We start from the raw sequence: 20,518 nt of genomic DNA, 5'->3' as shown, positions 1-20,518 counted from the left end.
TAAAACTGTAAGGACAACAGAATTAAACAGACATTTTTAGTTTCTCTTTCTGAAACATAAAGGAAGCACAGAATAATTAAGTTCTCTAGTTATGTCAGAGAGACTATTTTAATTTGAATTCCAATTCCAGCACTAACAGTATGACAAGAATTAAACGTGAGAGAATGCATTAATGGATAAATCACTTTTGCCCAGTGACAGGAACTTAAGTACTCACTTAAGTACCTCTTAGTTAAGTTTCATTTCAGTTTTAAAATGTTATTTTCCTTTTTGCTTTTCTCCCCAGTTTTAGTGAAAAATATTACTTTAGAGAAAATAAACATACAAAGGAAAAGTTATATTCCACTTGCATTCCCACACAAGGAAAAAAAAGAAGCAGTTGGTGTATAAACCTTCCAAAGCATCCTCAGGATGGTTAAACGACTTGCAACAACCCTCCCTTTCAGAAAGATTAAAGTCACTCTCCAACTAAAGCAGTAGTTCTGAAATTTTAGTGTGTAAAAGTCATCTGGAATACTTATTAAACACCAAGATTCCCAAGTTTCACTTCAAAAGATGCTCAGTGGCAGATGGTCCACATTTTGAAAAAGCCACACCATAGGCATAATTACACAGTCCCTTTATCCTAAGGCAGGTAAATAAGACTAAAAAACCTAAATAGTTAACTCACCAAGATACTTAGAACCACTGACCATTATATTTATTTCATGAAAGACCATCATCTCTTCTTTATTTAGATGGACATTTTTTCTTATTTCGTTTTTGGCTACAAAAAGTCTGATGGATCCTCCCTAATTTATTCCAAATGCTAAAACAAAACTGTCCCTCATAGACACATACCAAAGAACAATTTATTTTGCCTCCATCAAAAGTTAAACAGATCTTGTAAAAGAAACAATACAACCCGTCTCTCTTTTCTACTTACAAGGAGGACAAAACAGACACTTTCAAAGTGGAGTCTTCAGTGTACCTCCAGTGCTGAGAACAGGGCTAGAAAACTATGTCAATATAAGGACCTCAGCAATAACTGTTCTAACTTGGGCGAAGGGGGAGAAAAGGACAACCAAATTACAGTAAAGTCTAATTCATAAACTGAGTTTTTATAACTGAGAGGGATCTTAGGAAATGATCTTATCCTATCTCCTTCTTTTACAGGGAGTTATTTTTATTGGTTAAACACAGGAAAGAAGCTCCACAATTCAAAACAGAATTTCTATCACCTAAGCCTCCTTCTCCTTAAAATCCATCATTTAAAAGATTAGTCCCTTTATATGAAACATGGATTATGCAAAAAGGAATACTAAAAGTCCAAGAATATCAGATATACTTTAAAGCAACAATCCTGGAATGCCGTATTTTGACGGGAAAATAAAAGTTTTACCTTGCTTGATAGAGGGACTAAATAATGACATAGCATCTTCTTCATGTGATAACACTGTAACACTAGATGGCCCATCTTCTACCTGCATACAATATTACATATTAGATTGAAATACATATTTTACCAATAATAAAATATACCAATTCTTGAGTAGCTATGTATTGATCCAAACAGTCCATCCTAAAGGAAATCAGTTCTGAATACTCATAGGAAAGACTGATGCTGAAGCTGAAACTCCAATACTTTGGCCACCTGATGCAAAGAACTGACTCATTTAAACAGACCCTGATGCCGGGAAAGATTGAAGGTGGGAGGAGAAGGGGACAACAGAGGATGAGATGGTTGAATGGCATCAGTGACTCGATGGACATGAGTTTGAGTAAACTCCAGGAGTTGGTGATGGACAGGGAGGCCTGGCATGCTGCAGTCCATGGGGTCGCAAAGAGTCGGACACAACTGAGCAACTGAACTGAACTGCTGTACTGATCATTCTGCTGGGTGTTCTACAGACATTATTAATAACTCTCACAACTAACCTACAGGATAAGTAAGTATGTTCACCTTACAGACGAAAACTACTTCTACAGATAACACAGGAAATACAACTGATAAGTAGTGGAGATGGGATTTCAAACTAAATCTGTCAAATTTCAAAGTCCATGTTCTTTCTACAAAATCTATTACCTTCCCAGCTACTTGTTTTCATATTTACAAAAAAACAAAATGTCAAGTACCTGGCACACAAAAAGGCTAAGCAAAACTTTGTGAAATGAATTCTTTGAATTAAACATATTACTGGGTCCTTTTTGTAATTTTATAGCCTTCAATTTCCAATTCTGTGCTTAAGGCAAAACTCTTCTCTAGCAGAGTTATCTTGTGCTTAATATTTGATTTTAAAAATTTTAAAAAAACTTTATTAACTTAAGACTTTACTTCTTGGGTCACATATTCAAAATATCATGTATTTTATAAACACAGTCATGTGTATTTTACTGCATTTTTGAAAACTGTTAATTCACTTACAGCATAGTTTTACTCAGAATCAAAGCAGTTTATCAACCTGTGTTCTGATTTCAATATAACAGAAATTAATGTCCTTTTTCTCTAATCTCAAAACTTTTGTAATAAAGATCTATTCATTATCATCAGATTAGTGATAATTTCAAATCCATATAAGCGCTTAAATTTTGTACAATGTGCCTGATTAACCTATTTTTAAGAAATGTTTTTCTAAGTTAAAATGATGAATCTTTTTTTAAAATGAGAATTGTGGTACCATATGCAGAGCTACAAAACATTAGTGACGCTTTGGTGTACTTTCTCTTACTCACCTTGTGTTTTTTTCCAGCTTCTCTTTCATTATTTTGTCTATCTTTCTTATCAGGAAAAAGGAATTCCTCATCTCCTTCAACGAATGCATATGGATCAATTTTAGGTTCTTGTTCTGAATCAGATGCTATTGCTGAAAGATACTGATTTTTAATTTGATATTGCTGCACTAATTCATCAGAAACTTTTAAAGGTTTCTTACATTGCACCATTAACCTGCATTAAAAAATAAAATTAGAAAAATTAATTATATTCTCCATAAAAGCATAAAAATTTCTAAAGTGACTATCAAAGTTTTCAGAATTATTTTCTTAAAAAAAAAAGAATTATTTAGAGATGATCTAACTTGCAATCCTCCATTTTACAAATGAAGAAACAGGCATAGAAAGGTTTTGTGATTTACTGAAGTCTCAAATTCAGCAACAAAGAAATGGAGTTAAAATCCTGGTCTCACAGTCTTTCACCCAAATGTGTTGTCTTTTGGTAATCCACTCCATTCCCAAATACTCAAGTGCATAACCTGTACAAATTCAATCACTTGAAAGGGATTCATATCTAAACTACTTCAGCACAGAACTCTCAAAATTTGCACTCAACAGTGAGATTATTGAACTTTTATACAATTTATATCTTTATATAATACCTTTATATAATTTATGTCTAATTCTATACAGTTTATACCTTTACACTTTTATACAGTGAAAGTGATTATCCTTTTCCTATTGCCATGAGTGGATATACTTTAAGTTTAAAAAGTTTAAAAGGCTGACTTGTATTTCATGAAATCAACAATTTTCTACTGTATTATTTTTCAACTGTAAATAATTCTAGCAAAACTTTTATAATGTCAAGTGGAGTTTCAGCACAAGTTATCTCAGAGGTTTTTACTAAACACATTGGAAAATAAGTTATTAGTCTTCTGGTTCCACTTCATGAATGATAAAAGTATTCTCTATACTCTCCTAAAATATCCAATAAAATGACAAAGGACAACAAAATAGGCAAGAACACTGAAGTTAGAAAGATGAACTACTAGAAACAGAGACGAGAAAAAAGTGAAATCTAAGGCTTAGCAAAGGAAGTCACAAGCTGATCGCATCACAAAACCCTGGAAATCATTAGGACTTTTACATGCCTGAAGACCAAGGTGCTTGGTGAGTGTGAATAGAGAAATGACTCATTTTTGGTTTGTATGACACTTTTAGACTCCTGAATTCATTTTCTCTATGGCTTGCAAAGTTGAGATTCCCACACTACCGTTACAATGGCAGCCTGGCTTCTAGTCAGATAATGCTTAAAATCCTGCAATAACTATTTTACCCTGAGTAAAAAACAAAGTCCTTATAATATCCTATCAAAGCTTTCCATGACCTGTCTTCCCTTTTCCCTTCAACTTCATCTTCTACTATTCTATTCCTCCCTCTCTCACTGTTCTTTCAAGGGCTTCCTTGATGTTCCTCAACAGGTCAACACACTCTTGACTGTTCTTTTTATCTGGAACATTCTTCCTCCAAATATCTGCATGATCAACTCCCTCACTTCCTTCAAGTCATGTCACCTATTTATGAGACTTTATTTAAAATAAATCCACTATCTCAACATTGATCCCCCTTATCTGGGTTTACTTTTCCCTCCACAGCATTTATCTCTTAACATACTATGTAATTTGCTTACGCTCACGGTTGTCTGTCACTCCACTAGACTATAAGCCTCTAAATGTCAGGCATTTTGTCTCTGTTTATTCAACTATCCCAAATGCCTAGAGGAGTGCCTGGGACATACTAAGTGCTCAATAAACACTTGCTAAATTAACACATGAAACCTCAAAGCCACAGAGGATTGAGATACTGTGTTTGCATTAATAATTCTAAGATACAGTATGTTGTACTTTGAAGTAAATCACCTTTATTTGTCAGAAAGTGATAATACTGCTGCTATTGTCTGTCCTGGATATTAAGACAAAAAAAAACATAAGAGAAATAAGGTTTGGAATCAATGAGGTATTTGCTAGTTTATAAACTACCTGAATGACAGAGCTATCATAGCTAGCTAATCTATTCACTAATGTCCAGCACTAGAAGCACTCTATACCCTATAAACTAAGGTTTGAAATAATCAAAATAACTGACATTTTCTCACAATGCTATCAAATATGATATATGTCACTACTATCTCAATGTGCCTCAGATTTATCCTCAAACTGAAATCTCAAATATACAAAACCTTTTTCCATAGGAACATAGTGCTAACCCAACTGTCAATGGGGTGTATGCTTTACAGTTATCCATTAGAATGGCTCTGTTCTATAAATAAGCATTTATTTCTTAAGAGAACTTTTCTATCTCACCATATTAGATGCTAAATGTTTCCTGAAATGTCTATCAGATACCAACATAAATCATTAAAATAGTATTCCTATCTACTTTGACATGTATTTTCTTATTTAATACTTAAAGTCATGAAATAGGAACCAGAGAGTGTGCTAACTTGGATGTGAAAATTAAGTTGGAAGAAATGGTCCAATAGTGGCAGGGTTAGGGCAGGGAAGATTTTAAATATGCAAATACACATAACTATTCATAGGGGGAAAGTATGAGAACCTACCCCTCCAGCCCCAGTCACTAACCTGAAAGACTACTCTGTGTTGAGGTGAATAAAACAACTATTTTCATATTAAGTTGTCCTCTGGCAGAAGCATAAAAACTGCCACACTATTCACGTAAGTAGTTGTTAAGCTAGTGGGCAGTAACATTAAAAAGAAAAATCCTACTGCACAGGGCTCTTTTAGGAATAAAAATGAGTAAACCAAATGCAATACCTAAAGACAACTTTTTGTTATTTTATTGAATGGTTCTCACAGCAAAGAACTGAAATGAAGTCAATGATATCAAGAGTATCAAGTCACAATAAATGAAAAATGTAAATTATTTACATTATACATCCTTCTATATTTAAAACTGATAAAAGAAATAAAAACTGTGATTTTTTTAAAGATATGCCAGATTAAAAACTGAAGTTAGCATTTCATCACTATCCAATTATAAAGTATACAGACACTTTTGTGAACAGGAAAAACACACCTCGCCTTTTCTAAAAGGAACTTTCACATAAAGCCAAACTACAGAGATAATTTCAGTCAGATATAAAAGCAAATACAGACAAACTGGGAAAGAATGATTAGGTACAACGATGAACAGGAACTTTTGTAATGCCCAAAGCAAACCAAAATTACTTTTATTAATTAACTGCATCTCCTTTTCACTATGACAAAGCAGCACACTACCCTAACAAGTATTTGTAGAGAATTTAACATGGCTTACAGCTTATGGTTTTATGTCTTTATTCAAAAGAAATTCTTTCAGACAAGATCTAACAATATTTTAGAACTAGCAATTATAAAAAGAAGTAAGCTATAATTCAAGAATTGTTAATGAAGAAATAAATTTAATAAATCTCAAAAAGTTAATAGTACCTTTTCTAATACCATCTCCAATATTCAGAACCAATCCTTAAACTGAGTCAAACTAGCTGTCAAAAGTATAGCTGTATTGCATTAAAGTAAGATATCAAATAAGGAAGAAAAAAACCTTAAAAAGAAAAAAACTTAAAAGATCTTAGAATACAGTAAATCAAAGCAAGTTTACTTCATCATAGACATCTTTCTATGAAGCAAAGTAAAATCTTTTGGAGATCAAATAATGCATTATAATAAGTATATACATACAATAAAAATCTGATATACCACTGAAACAACATAAAAGCTAATTCTACTAATGGACATTATGGTTAAGATTTCCTGATGTATACTGATGTATACTGTATATTTCCTTATACTGACCAAGACATCATGATAAGAACTATGCTCAAGTACAGCTCTTTGTTCAGGGTTTAGAAAGATTCCTTGTGAATCAGAATAGCAGATTATTTTAAGCTGTCACAAATTCTACTAAAACTAAACTCTTGAAAAAATATGTCAAAGAGCAACTGTAATGTTTCTTGGCAGAAATTTTGCTTTTAAAAAATATTTACAAGGTCTTAAGCCACTATTCTAAAATAGATGTTATCATTAACAAAGAAACTAAAATTAGACACAAAAAGAAAATAAAGATATTTGTCACAGATGTGTATATCTTGTATGTGCGATACTCTAAGCTTCACCCAACCTCTCTCTCCTCCAATTAAATTCTAACAAATCAGAAAAGGAATTTTGCTTTAAAGTGGCTACTAAAATATTCCGTGCTGGATGAAGCACAAGCTGGAATCAAGTTTGCCAGGAGAAAAATCAGCAACCTCAGATATGCAGATGATACTACCCTCATGGCAGAAAGTGAAGAGGCTCTAAAGAGCCTGTAAAGGTAAAAGGTAATGAATGATGAAGGTAAAAGGGAGTGAAAAAAGGTGGCTTAAAAGTCAACATTCAAAAAACTAAGATTATGGCATCCCGTCCCAACACTTCACGGTAAACAGACAGGAAAACAATGGAAACAGTGACAGACTTTATTTTTCTGGGCGCCAAAATCACTGCAGATGGTGACTGCAGCCATGAAATTAAAAGATGCTTGCACCGTGGAAGAAAAGCTATGAACAACCTAAACAGCATATTAAAAAGCAGAGATGTTTCTTTGCCAACAAAGGTCCATCTAGTCAAAGCTATGGTTTTTCCAATAGTCATGTATGGATGTGAGAGTTGGATCGTAAAGAAAGCTGAGTGTCTAAGAATTGATGCTTCTGAACTGTGGTGTTGGAGAAGATTCTTGAGTCCTGTGGACTACAAGGAGATCCAACCAGTCAATCCTAAAGGGAATCAGTCCTGAATATTCATTGGAAGGACTGATGCTGAAGCTGAAACTCCAGTACTCTGGCCACCTGATGTGAAGAGCTGACGCATTGGAAAAGACCCTGATGCTAGGAAAGATTGAAGGCAGGAGAAGGGGATGACAGAGGATGAGACGGTTGGATGGCATCACTGACTCGATGGACATGAGTTTGAGCAAGCTCTGGGAGTTGGTGATGGACAGGGAGGCCTGTCATGCTGCAGTCAGTGGGGTCACAAAGACTTGGACACAACTGAGCAACTAAACTGAACCGAGCTACTAAAAAATTTGGCATCAACTCCTGCACATGAAGCCTAAGAATAAAGGAAATGCTTAGAAATGATGAAGTAATTACTCTTCAGAAGTCAAGTGGCCATCACCAACTAAAACTGATTAGCAAAATAAAGAGTATATCTTTCTTTTATCTACTTATTATTAATACCTATTACAACCCTCTTCCAACACCACAAGAGAAGACTCTACACATGGACATCACCAGATGGTCAACATCAAAATCAGATTGATTATATTCTTTGCAGCCAAAGATGGAGAAGCTCTATACAGTCAACAAAAACAAGACCAGGAGCTGACTGTGGGTTAGATCATGAACTCCTTATTACCAAATTCAGACTTAAATTGAAGAAAGTAGGGAAAACCGCTAGACCATTCAGGTATGACCTAAATCAAATCCCTTATGATTATACAGTGGAAGTGAGAAATAGATTTAAGGGCCTAGATCTGACAGATAGAGTACCTGATGAACTACGGAATGAGGTTCGTGACGTTGTACAGGAGACAGGAATCAAGACCATCCCCATGAAAAAGAAATGCAAAAAAGCAAAATGGCTGTCTGGGGAGGCCTTACAAATAGCTGTGAAAAGAAGAGGTGAAAAACAGCAAAAAGGAAAGATATAAGCATCTGAATGCAGAGTTTCAAAGAATAGCAACAAGAGATAAGAAAGCCTTCTTCAGTGATCAATGCAAAGAAATAGAGGAAAAGAACAGAATGGGAAAGATTAGAGATCTCTTCAAAAAAATTAGAGCTACCAAGGGAACATTTCATGCAAAGATGGGCTCAATAAAGGACAGAAATAGTATGGACCTAATAGAAGCAGAAGATATTAAGAAGAGGTGGCAGGAATACACAGAAGAACTGTACAAAAAAGATCTTCACGACCAAAATAATCATGATGGTGTGATCATTCATCTAGAGCCAGACATCCTGGAATGTGAAGTCAAGTGGGCCTTAGAAAGCATCACTATGAACAAAGCTAGTGGAGGTGATGGAATTCCAGTGGAGCTATTTCAAATCCTGAAAGATGATGCTGTGAGAAAGTGCTGCATTCTATATGCCAGCAAATTTGGAAAACTCAGCAGTGGACACAGGAGTGGAAAAGGTCCGTTTTCATTCCAATCCCCAAGAAAGGCAATGCCAAAGAACGCTCAAACTACTACACAATTGCACTCATCTCACACGCTAGTGAAGTAATGCTCAAAATTCTCCAAGCCAGGCTTCAGCAATATGTGAACTGTGAACTTCCTGATGTTCAAGCTGGTTTTAGGAAAGGCAGAGGAACCAGAGATCAAATTGCCAACATCCACTGGATCATGGAAAAAGCAAGAGGTTTTCAGAAAAACATCTATTTCTGCTTTATTGACTATGCCAAAGCCTTTGACTCTGTGGATCACAATAAACTGTGGAAAATTCTGAAAGAGATGGGAATACCAGACCATCTGACCTGCCTCTTGAGAAATCTGTATGCAGGTCAGAAAGCAACAGTTAGAACTGGACATGGAACAACAGACTGGTTCCAAATAGGAAAAGGAGTATGTCAAGGCTGTATATTGTCATCCTGCTTATTTAACTTATATGCAGAGTACATCATGAGAAAAGCTGGGCTGGAAGAAGCACAAGCTGGAATCAAGACTGCCGGGAGAAATATCAATAACCTCAGATATGCAGATGACACCACCCTTATGGCAGAAAGTGAAGAGGAACTAAAAAGCCTCTTGATGAAAGTGAAAGTGGAGAGTGAAAAAATTGGCTAAAAGCTCAACATTCAGAAAATGAAGATCATGGCATCTGATCCCATCACTTCATGGGAAATAGATGGCGAACAGTAGAAACAGTGTCAGACTTTATTTTTTGGGCTCCAAAATCACTGCAGATGGTGACTGCAGCCATGAAATTAAAAGACACTTACTCCTTGGAAGAAAAGATATGACCAACCTAGATAGCATATTCAAAAGCAGAGACATTACTTTGCCGACCAAGGTCCGTCTAGTCAAGGCTATGGTTTTTCCACTGGTCACGTATGGACTGTGAAGAAGGCTGAGCGTTGAAGAATTGATGCTTTGAACTGTGGTGCTGATGAAGACTCTTGAGAGTCCCTTGGACTACAAGGAGATCCAACCAGTCCATTCTGAAGGAGATCAGCCCTGGGTGTTCTTTGGAAAGAATGATGCTAAAGCTGAAACTCCAGTACTTTGGCCACCTCATGCGAAGAGTTGACTCATTGGAAAAGACTCTGAAGCTGGGAGGGATTGGGGGCAGGAGAAGGGGATGACAGAGGATGAGATGGCTGGATGGCATCGCTGACTCGATGAACGTGAGTCTGAGTGAACTCCCGGAGTTGGTGATGGACAGGGAGGCCTGGCATTCTGCGATTCTTGGGGTCGCAAAGACTCAGACGCGACTGAACTGAACTGAACTGACAACCCTTTAATACCAATTAGTGGAAAACTTCATTTATTTCTGCCAAATGTAAACTGAGTTGCCACTTAACAAAAATAAAGGTCTAAATTTCTCCTTCATTATTTCCTAAAAAGGCATACATTTGTAAAAGTCAACTAGTATAAAGAAACTATTTTTTATTTCTACTGATGCATTCTTGCCACTCTTTGTATGATAGATCTATTCTAATTGGCCATAAGGTTCTTTAGTCTACTCCACATCTATAAAATCCATCCATCCCTACTGCATCCTTCTAACCTCCTAGCAAGGTCCCTGTATCACCTTATAAACAATATTTTGCTACTCTATTATACAGCCTCACCGTCCTCTTGAGATTTCATTTCTCATCATGTCATACCAAATCACTGAGCAGCACCCTATAATCTTTCCATACTAAGCTACTTAAAGCTTCTGATCTCTATAAATGGAACTATTTTCCACTCTGGCTCTGTGTTCCTACTATATTGTATATATATCTGTATCAGAGAATTTAATATTATTTTCCATTAGATTAGAATTTCATTTAGGGCCAGGACCAAATTTATCTTATATTCCAACATCTTACAGCATCTTGTATGCTACAGAAACTTCAGTTTTATTCAAATTGATAATGCATCTTTGAGGAACATGAATTTAAAAAAGATAATCTTCCTACAAAAGAAGAAAGAATAATGTAGGAGTTGCAACAACCTTCTACTTAATTAACCTCATTAAAATTAAGTGTTATACGTTTTAAGACTTTCAAAACTCAAAGTATGGAAAAGGATGATAGAAATTTACAGTGACTGGGTAATAGGAATTCACAAATTTTTAAAATATAAAACAAACTAGGCTTTTGAATGGATTACTATATGGCCAGAAATGTGTTTGACATATTACATCCTTAAAAATATAGAATACTTCTACAAAGAATTTAAGAAGATTGTTTAAATGCCATTAAGGAAGTTTAACAGCAATTCAGGGTATTTATAATTCTTTTTAGAGAATTCATTTTTAATGATAAGGGACATCATCTGACTCTGTCAGCTGGCTTTGCCATTTACTGTAAGGTGATGACCAGTCCTCATGAATTCCCATCTCAAGTTATATTAAGAGCAGGCACTTGAATTAATAAGTTATTTCAACAAGATCTCTTTAACTGTGAGAAAAAATAACTTTTGTTTCAGCACAATACAAAGAAGACCATGCCAGGTATTTTACTGTGGTTTGGAGAGACAGAGTACGGGAGAGCTCTCACGTGAAACTAATCATTAAACATGTTTAGCATATCTAATATAATAACTTATTCTATATTTCTATTTCTGTTAAAAGTTATTCGTGACATTAAAGGATCTCAACAGGATTAACATTTCAGGCTGGAGAATTCCTTGTTGTACGGGATAATCCTATACATTGTAAGATATTTAGCAGCATCCCTGGCCTCTATCTATCAGACGGCAGTAGCACACTCCTGGTCGTGACAAACAATATATCTCTAGACACTGCCAAATGTCACCTGGGAGAGTGTGTGTGTGTGTGTGTATCAGATGTCAGCAGACATTGCCAAATGTCACCTGGGAGGGGTGTGTGTGTGTATGTGTGTGTTGTCTGTGTATCTCAGATGTCAGTAGACACTGCCAAATGTCACGTGTGTGTGTGTGTATGTGTGGCGTATCAGATATCAGTAGACACTGCCAAATGTCACCTGTGTGTGTGTGGTGTCTATCAGATGTCAGTAGGACACTTCTGGTCATGATAAACAATCAATCTCTAGACATTGCCAAATGTCACCTGGGAGGGGTGTGTGTGGTGTGTGTGTATCAGATGTCAGTAGTACACTTCCAGTCTTGACAACCAACCTGTGTATGTGTTTATGCTGGAAGAACACAGTAGTACACAAGACAAAATTCTTACCCTCACAGAGTTTACATTCTAATGGGGGAGGAGACCATTAACAAATATGCAGTTTCAGGCAATTTTATATACACACACACACACACACACACACACACACACACACACATATATATATACACATATATGGAAAACAGGAAACCAGTTCACAGGATAGGCAGTCACTTAGGGATTAAAGAGAAGCCACAGTTTAGTTACAGTGGTCAAGGAAATACTTCCTGACAAGGTAAATTTCGAGTTCGACTGAACAAAAAGGAGTGAGCTGTCCCCTCTCCCCCACTGCCCCTTAATGCAGTTCTAAAGGCCTTGAGGAATGACCTTAACTTTCTGACAGAACAGCAAGAAAGCTGATATGGTTAAGTCAGGAAGCAAATAGGAGAGTAGGAAACACAAGTGAAGAACCAGGTATGCAGGAGATTACAGATGAGGAAAAGACTATGGATTTTATTCTGATGTAAAGGGGAACTAACTACTTGTTTCCAAGACATCAGTTGTTTTCAAGAGATCTGGTGACTAATTTAGTAACTAAGTTAGTCGTCTTCCATGATCATAAGGATATCCTAAAGTCCCTCAATTTTAAATTAATTTCAATTTTTAAAAAAGTCATACTAGTATGCTTTACAGTTCAAAGTGCTAGACAAAGCACACAGATACATCTATTAAAATAATAATCAAGGAACTTTAAAAGAAAATACATCTCTGTAGGGATGAGAGGCTATAAATGGATCGGGCATTTTACTTTATCTCAGGGAAGCTCAAAAATCAATGAAACACAAGCAAAAGAAAAAAAAAATCAACAAAACACTGTAGAGTAAGTTCATAGTTTAGAACATGCAAAACGGGGCTAAAGGCAAACTACATTAACAACAGGAGAGCCAAACTGCCTAAAAATCTCTAGAAAGAAATGAAAAAGCTGAAAATGGAGAAACAGAGTGTTCCTTTTTAAAAATAACCATTTTTTAAATTGAAGCATAGTTAATTTACAATATTCTATTACGTTCAGGTGTACAGTGATTCTGTTTTGTGCGTGTGTGTGTGTATACATTAATTTTTCAGATTCTTTTCTATTACAGGTTATTACAAGACACTGTGATATAGTTCTGTGTGCTGTACAGCAGGTCTTTGTTGTTTATCTATTTTATATATACTAGTATGGATATGTTAATCTCAAACTCCTAGTTTATCCCCCTCCTCTACCCCCGCCCCAGTCCTGAAAGGGTTCCTTTTCTAAGAAAAATGAATAAATAACCTGCTGAAGGCACAAGATTTGTCATTCTTTTTATCCTGAAAGTTTAGGTATAAGGCCTCCCCTCCAAAACATACCCTACCCCATTACCATAAAGCAAAGTGTTTGGAATCGATACACAATTGATACTGAAATATTTATTGAATGAGTTAAGTCCTGCCAATTGACAAGGTTCTATCTTTACACACTAATTTCCACTCAGCTCCTCTATTCCCTCATTCTAAACTCTGTAAGATGAGGAGCTTCCCTGGTGATCCAGAGGCTAAGACTCTGCACTTCCAATGCAGGGGGCATGGGTCTGATCCCTGGTCAGGGAACTAGCATCCCATATGCTGCAGCCAAAACGAACAAATAAAATGTGTAAGATTAAACAATAATATGATGAGAATCAGTACAGTAAAGAAAAAGACCAAAACAAAGTACTTCTAAAGGGAAAAAAAAGTTACAGGACATTTAACAAGGGGGTGCTATTTTTTTTTAGTTTAGAAATTAAAAACACATGAATAATAAATATTAAAACTGTAAGAAAAGTGCTAGAAGTTGAGGAATCCCCTCAGGAAAAAAAAAAAGAGAGAAAATATAAAACTTCAACATCTAAATTCTAGAAATTCCACAGAGAATGGAGGAAGGAACAAAGACATTATCCAAGAAAAAAGTAACTTCCAGTGATGGGAAAAAAAAAAAAAACCAAGACTTCAAATTAAACCAGCCCTCCTGAAAAGTTCAGCACAAGGAATGAATGAATAAAATACCACTACGTTTATATGTGTGCGTGCATGCACGCGTGTGTATATATATACACATACACATATTCTTGTGAAATTTTAACATTCTAAGCAAAAGATCTTAAAAAATTTCACTGACAACAGACAGAGAAGAAAATGTAATTAACCTCTGCACGCTACTTGGCCTTCTATTGATAAATAGGTAGTTTTAATGACTATAATAGTAAATGAATATAATGGTTGGTTTTCACCTTTAAAAAAAACACCAACTGATTCACTTTGCTGTACACCTGAAACTAACACGACACTGTAAATCAACTATACTCCAACAAAAAATCAGGGGAAAAAACCCTACTATAGATAAGAATGCAAAAAGCTTATGGGACAGATGATAATCAGAACAACAGAGAAAGTGAAGGGAGAACTGAAAATAAGACCATTTTTGCCCCAAAGTATGTCATACATAATGTGTACGTATGACATACTTTGTGGACAAAGAAAGCAGACCACAGAACAGAGGAAGGTATCTGTAGTACGTATAGCTAACACAAGATTAACAGCCAGAAGATACGAAGAATAAATCGGGGTGGGAGGGAGGTGAAAGACCAAAAATGGACTAAAAATTATATCCAAAGCATATATAACTAATATAAGATTAACAACCAGAATATGAAAAGAATAAATCAGGGGTGAAAAAGAAAATAGACTAAAATATGATACATAGTATAGGCGCATAAACACTTTAAGTGCTGCTTAACCTTACCAGGAAACTGTAAAACATATAGTAAGATAATAATATGCCATTCTGCATGCAGCAGACTAGAAAATTAAAAGTCTCTTAATACCAAGTACTGAGGAAATGTAGAATAGCTATTCTCATACTCTGCTGTTTGATGAGGGTGTAAACTAGTATAGTTTAGAAGGTAATTTGGCAACAACCTTTAATGCTGAATATCAATATACGCCATGGTGCAGCAATTCCACTTTTTGCTATATGCCCTAGAGGGATTCTTACATACAAGTGTACAAGGAAATGTGTACAAAAAAATTCACTGCTACATCTTGTGAAAAACTGAAAATAATCAACATGCCATCTCAAGAGAGTAGATAAATTGTGTAAATTTTGGCTAATATATTCATAACAAAGAAAATACTTGAAAGCAAGTGAAATTAGTTAACTAGAGCCACATGTATAAAAACATGTAGAGAAGTGATAAATATCAAATTCAGGATAGTGGAAGGAAGAACAGAGGAAAAATAATAGTATACAAAAGTGCTAATTGTATGTAAAATCCTTAAGTTGGCTGATGGACCAACTTAGTTGATGGATAAATGTTATTATTTTCTCTTTTTTTGTGACTAAAATATTTCATAATAAAGAGGTCCCCTGAGGAAAAAATACAGTAGAGAAATTATCCAAAATTAATACTCAACTACTGAAAGGATTTATTATTGTAAATCCAATCCTGAAACCATTCTGGCATCTATTAAGAACATACATCATTTCTACCCTTAAATTTTAATTGACTATTAAAAAAAATACATACTCTGTAACTGATGTTACACTTTCCTGTCCAAAAGGTCCAACTGGATCATCCTTGAATTTATCACTTGGAAGTTGAGGTGGTAAAAACTCTAAATCTTTTTTCTTTGGGACCTTGTAATACTTCCAGGCTATATTAGCTTCATCTTCTTCCAAGTTTACTGCTGTACCAACATATATTGTAGGTTCTACAGCTTCCTGGAATTGAGCTGGGAAAGACTGGGATAAACTGTCTATCCCATCTTCCACTGGTTTAGTAGGAATCAAGGGATCCGGTGTTGGCATTTGATAAAAGTGTTGACTTTGCGGAGTTGAGGGTGTTTTAGTCACTCCTTCATCAACCACATCACAGGGGTGAGGACTAAGTGGGGGTGGTTGAGGTGAATTTGCCATTTCAGTGCCATGCATTTGAGGAGTCTTTGCTACATCATTAGTTCGGATATTTGTAAATCTCACTTGACTGTCTGGAGCAGAGATCACAAGTCTTTGGCTGGCTGAATCTGTGTCCATGCCAACATCATCGCTAACAGATACACGATGGTGAAAAGGAGTCAAGGGGCGTTTTTGTGGTTTTTCACTCTTTTCTTGCTTTTCATTGGTCTTGTGCTTCGGAAGTACTTGCTGTTGCTGACTTAAAGATGGTGCCTGTCCTTGCTGTCCAGGATTTCTAGGTTTGAGATTTTTGTGTCTGAAAAGTTAAAAAAAAAAGGTGTATTTATAGTATAACTATTGTATCAAAGCATATAAGTTAACAGTATTAGAAATTTCAGATGTCATTTTTCACACATAATCCTAAAAATTATTTAAATTTACATAGGAAAATTCCCTTTAGTGGCCTAAAACTAAGACCATGTAGAAAACTTTATAAAAGTCAATTCTCATGCTCACTTAATATGTGGTCAGATAGGCAAAGGTGATTTTCCTTACATAATTTAAGTATCTTAGTATTTGAATATAGAGATAAGATTCTAGTTAAGATAAAAAGGTATAAAATGGACTCAAATTTATCCATTTAACCCTCTCCACTGAGGGAACATACTGAGATACCCTTCTGTGCAGAGCCTGGGACCTCTTATTGTACAGGAGGGGAAAAAAGCATGAAGTTAAAACTGCAATTATGCTGAAATGACACAAGAGAAACCCATTATTACCATGACACCAAAATCAAAGACATTGTAAGAAAAGGAAATCATAGAACAAAATTCCTTAAGAAAACAGATGTACTTAGTGATTACATGGTTGTATATATTTGTCAGAACTCAAAACGGCCCACCTGAGAAGGATGAGTGTTACTCTATTAAAATTTACCTCAATAAATTTCACTTGAAAAAAAAAATGCAAATCAGTAACAAAAGATAAGCAATTGAGAAATGCATAAATTAAGAACACATCAAACATAATCAAATTGGATTTGTACCATGAATGTAAGGTGTAACATTCATAAGAAAAAAAAAACAGTATTGTTCATCATATTAATAAAACTATATGATTATCTCAACAAATACAGAAAAAACATGACAAAATTCAATACTTATTCATATAAAAAGATTCAGCTAGCAAGTACTAGAACTTAATCCAATAAAGTTCAGTTCAATTCAGTTTCTCAGTTGCGTCCGACACTTTGCAACCCCATGGACAGCAGCACGCCAGGCCTCCCTGTCATCACCAACTCCCAGTTTACTCAAACTCACGTCCAGTGAGTCAGTGATGCCATCCAACCATCTCATCCTCTGTTGTCCCCTTCTCCTTCCACCTTCCATCTTTCCCATCATCAGGGTCTTTTCAAATGAATGAGTTCTTCACATCAGGTGGCCAAGGTACTGGAGTTTCAGCTTCAGGATCAGTTTTTCCAAATAAATTCAGGACTGACTGCCCTTAGGATAGTCTGGCTGGATCTCAGTGCAGTCCAAGGGACTCTTATGAGTCTTCTCCAACAAAACAGTTCAAAAGCATCAATTCTTTGGTGCTCAGCTTTCTTTACGGTCCAACTCTCACATCCATACATGACCACTGGAAAAACCATAGCCTTGATTAGATGGACCTTTGTTAGCAAAGTAATGTCTCTGCTCTTTAATATGTTGTCTAGGTTGGTCACAACTTTTCTTCCAAGGACCAAGCGTCTTTTAATTTCATGGCTACAGTCACCATCTGCAGTGATTTTGAAGCCCCCCAAAATAAAGTCACTATTTCCAGTTTCCCCATCTATCTGCCAGGAAATGGTGGGACCAGATGCCATGATCTTAGTTTTCTGAATGTAGAGTTTTAAGCCAACTTTTTCTACTCTTACACTTTCATCAAGAGGCTCTTTAGTTGTTCTTCACTTTCTGCCATAAGGGTGGTGTCATCTGCATATGATATTTCTCCCAGCAATCTTCATTCCAGCTTGTGCCTCATCCAGCCCAGCGTCTTGCATGATGTACTCTGCATATAAGTTAAATAAGCAGGGTAACAATATACAGAGTTGATGTACTCCTTTTCCTATTTGGAATCAGTCTGTTGTTCCATGCCCAGTTCTAACTTTGCTTCTTGACCTGCATACAGATTTCTCAAGAGGCAGGTCAGGTGGTCTGGTATTCCCATCTCTCTCAGAATCTGCCACAGTTTATTGTGAGCCACACAGTCAAAGGCCTTGGCATAGTCAATAAAGCAGAAATAGATGTTTTTCTGGAACTCTCTTGCTTTTTCTATGATCCAACCGATGTTGGCAATTTGATCTCTGGTTCCTCTGCCTTTCCTAAAACCAGCTTGAATAGCTGGAAGTTCACAGTTCATGTACTGTTGAAGCCTGGCTTGGAGAAAATTGAGTATTACTTTACTAGCATGTGAGATGAGTGCAATTATGAGGAGTTTGAGCATTCTTTGGCATTGCCTTTCTTTGGGATTGGAATGAAAACTAACCTTTTCCAGTCCTGTGGCCACTGCTGAGTTTTCTAAATTTGCTGACATATGGAGTACAGCACTTTCACAGCATCATCTTTGAGGATTTGAAACAGCTCAACCGAAATTCATCACCTCCACCAGCTTTGTTCATAGTGATGCTTCCTAGGCCCACTTGACTTCACATTCCAGGATGTCTGGTTCTAGGTGAGTGATCACACCATCATGATTATCTGGGTCATGAAGCTCTTTTTTGTATAGTTCTTCTGTGTATTCTTGCCCCCTCTTCTTAATATCTTCTGCTTCTTTTAGGTTCGTACCATTTTTGTCCTTTATTGTGCCCATTTTTGAATGAAATGTTCCCTTGGTATCTCTAATTTTCTTGAAGAGATCTCTAGTCTTTCCCATTCTATTGTTTTCCTCTATTTCGTGGCATAATCACTGAGGAAGGCTTTCTGATCCCTCCTTGCTATTCTTTGGACCTCTGCATTCAAATGGGTATATCTTTCCTTTTTGCCTTTGCCTTTCACTTCTCTTCTTTTCACAGCTATTTGTAAGGCCTCCTCAAACAATCATTTTGCCTTTTTGTATTTTTTTCTTAGGGATGATCTTGATCCCTGCCTTCTATACAATGTCATGAACTTCTGTCCATAGTTTTTCAGGCACCCTGTCTATCAGAGCTAATCCCTTGAATCTACTTCTCACTTCCACTGTATAATCATAAGGGAAGTGATTTAGGTTATACCTGAACGGTCTAGTGGTTTTCTCTACTTTCTTCATTTTAAGTCTAATTTGGCAATAAGGAGATCATGATCTGAGCCACAGTCAGCTCCCGGTCTTGTTTTTGCTGACTATATAGAGCTTCTCCATCATTGGCTACAAAGAATACAATCAATCTAATTTCAGTATTTTCCAATGGGAAAAGACTCCATGTAGAGTCTTTTCTTGTGTTGTTGGAAGAGGGTGTTTGCTATGACCAGTGCATTTTCTTGGCAAAACTCTATTAGCCTTTGCCCTACTTCATTCCATATTCCAAGGCCAAATTTGCCTGTTACTCCAGGTGTTTCTTGACTTCTTACTTTTCCATTCCAGTCCCCTATAATGAAAAGGACATCTTTTTTGGGTATTAGTTCTAGAAGATCTTGTAGGTCTTCATGGAACAGTTCAAATTCAGCTTCTTCAGCATTACTGGTTGGGGCACAGACTTGGATTACCATGATATTGAATGGTTTGCCTTGGAAACGAACAGAGATCATTCTGTCATTTTTGAGACTGCATCCAAGTACTACATTTTGGACTCTTGTTGACTATGATGGCTACTCCATTTCTTCTAAGGGATTCTTGCCCCCAGTAGTAGATAAAATGGTCATCTGAGTTAAATTCCCTCATTCCAGCCCATTTTAGTTTGCTGATTCCTAAAATGTTGACGTTCACTCTTGTCATCTCCTATTTGACCACTTTCAGTTTGCTTTGATTCATGGACCTAACATTCCAGGTTCCTATGCAATAACTACCCTTTACAGCATTGGACTTGACTTTCATTGCCAGTCACATCCGCAACTGGTTGTTGTTTTTGCTTTGGCTCCGTCTCTTCATTCTTTCTGGAGTTATTTCTTCACAGATCTCCAGTAGTATATTGGGCACCTACTGACCTGGAGAGTTCATCTTTCAGTGTCCTATCTTTTCGACTTTTCATACTGTTCATGGAGTTCTCAAGGCAAGAATACTAAAGTGGTTTGCCATTCCCTTCTCCAGTGGACCATATTTTGTCAGAACTCTCTAACCCAATAAAAACATCTATTAAAAAACTCCCGGAGAAGAAAATGGCAACTCACTCCAGTATTCTTGCCTGGAGAATCCCACAGACAGAGGAGCCATGGGGTCGCTAGAGTCAGACATGACTTAGCGACTAAACTACAACTAGTAGAAGAAAAACTGTCTTTATTCACAGAATACATGATTAGAACTTTACAATG

General features: G+C 36.2%; 1 protein-coding gene across 1 annotated transcript in view; it reads right to left on the bottom strand.

The window, feature by feature from the left end:
- The window catches only part of MED13 (mediator complex subunit 13), a 98,037-nt gene that overhangs the window by 40,235 nt on the left and 37,284 nt on the right, over positions 1 to 20,518 (bottom strand). The window contains exons 9-11 of the mRNA XM_068975873.1: positions 15,670 to 16,353; positions 2,713 to 2,926; positions 1,382 to 1,463 (exon numbers count right to left, since the gene is read on the bottom strand). Of these exons, the coding sequence (XP_068831974.1) occupies positions 1,382 to 1,463; positions 2,713 to 2,926; positions 15,670 to 16,353 (980 nt within the window). The remainder of the gene's footprint in view (positions 1 to 1,381; positions 1,464 to 2,712; positions 2,927 to 15,669; positions 16,354 to 20,518) is intronic.

The sequence above is a fragment of the Capricornis sumatraensis genome, chromosome 8 (assembly GCF_032405125.1).
Source record: "Capricornis sumatraensis isolate serow.1 chromosome 8, serow.2, whole genome shotgun sequence".
In the NCBI taxonomy this organism is placed as follows: Eukaryota; Metazoa; Chordata; class Mammalia; order Artiodactyla; family Bovidae; genus Capricornis; species Capricornis sumatraensis.
Note: the sequence above shows the minus strand (reverse complement) of the source record. Positions and strands in the feature narration are given on the sequence as shown.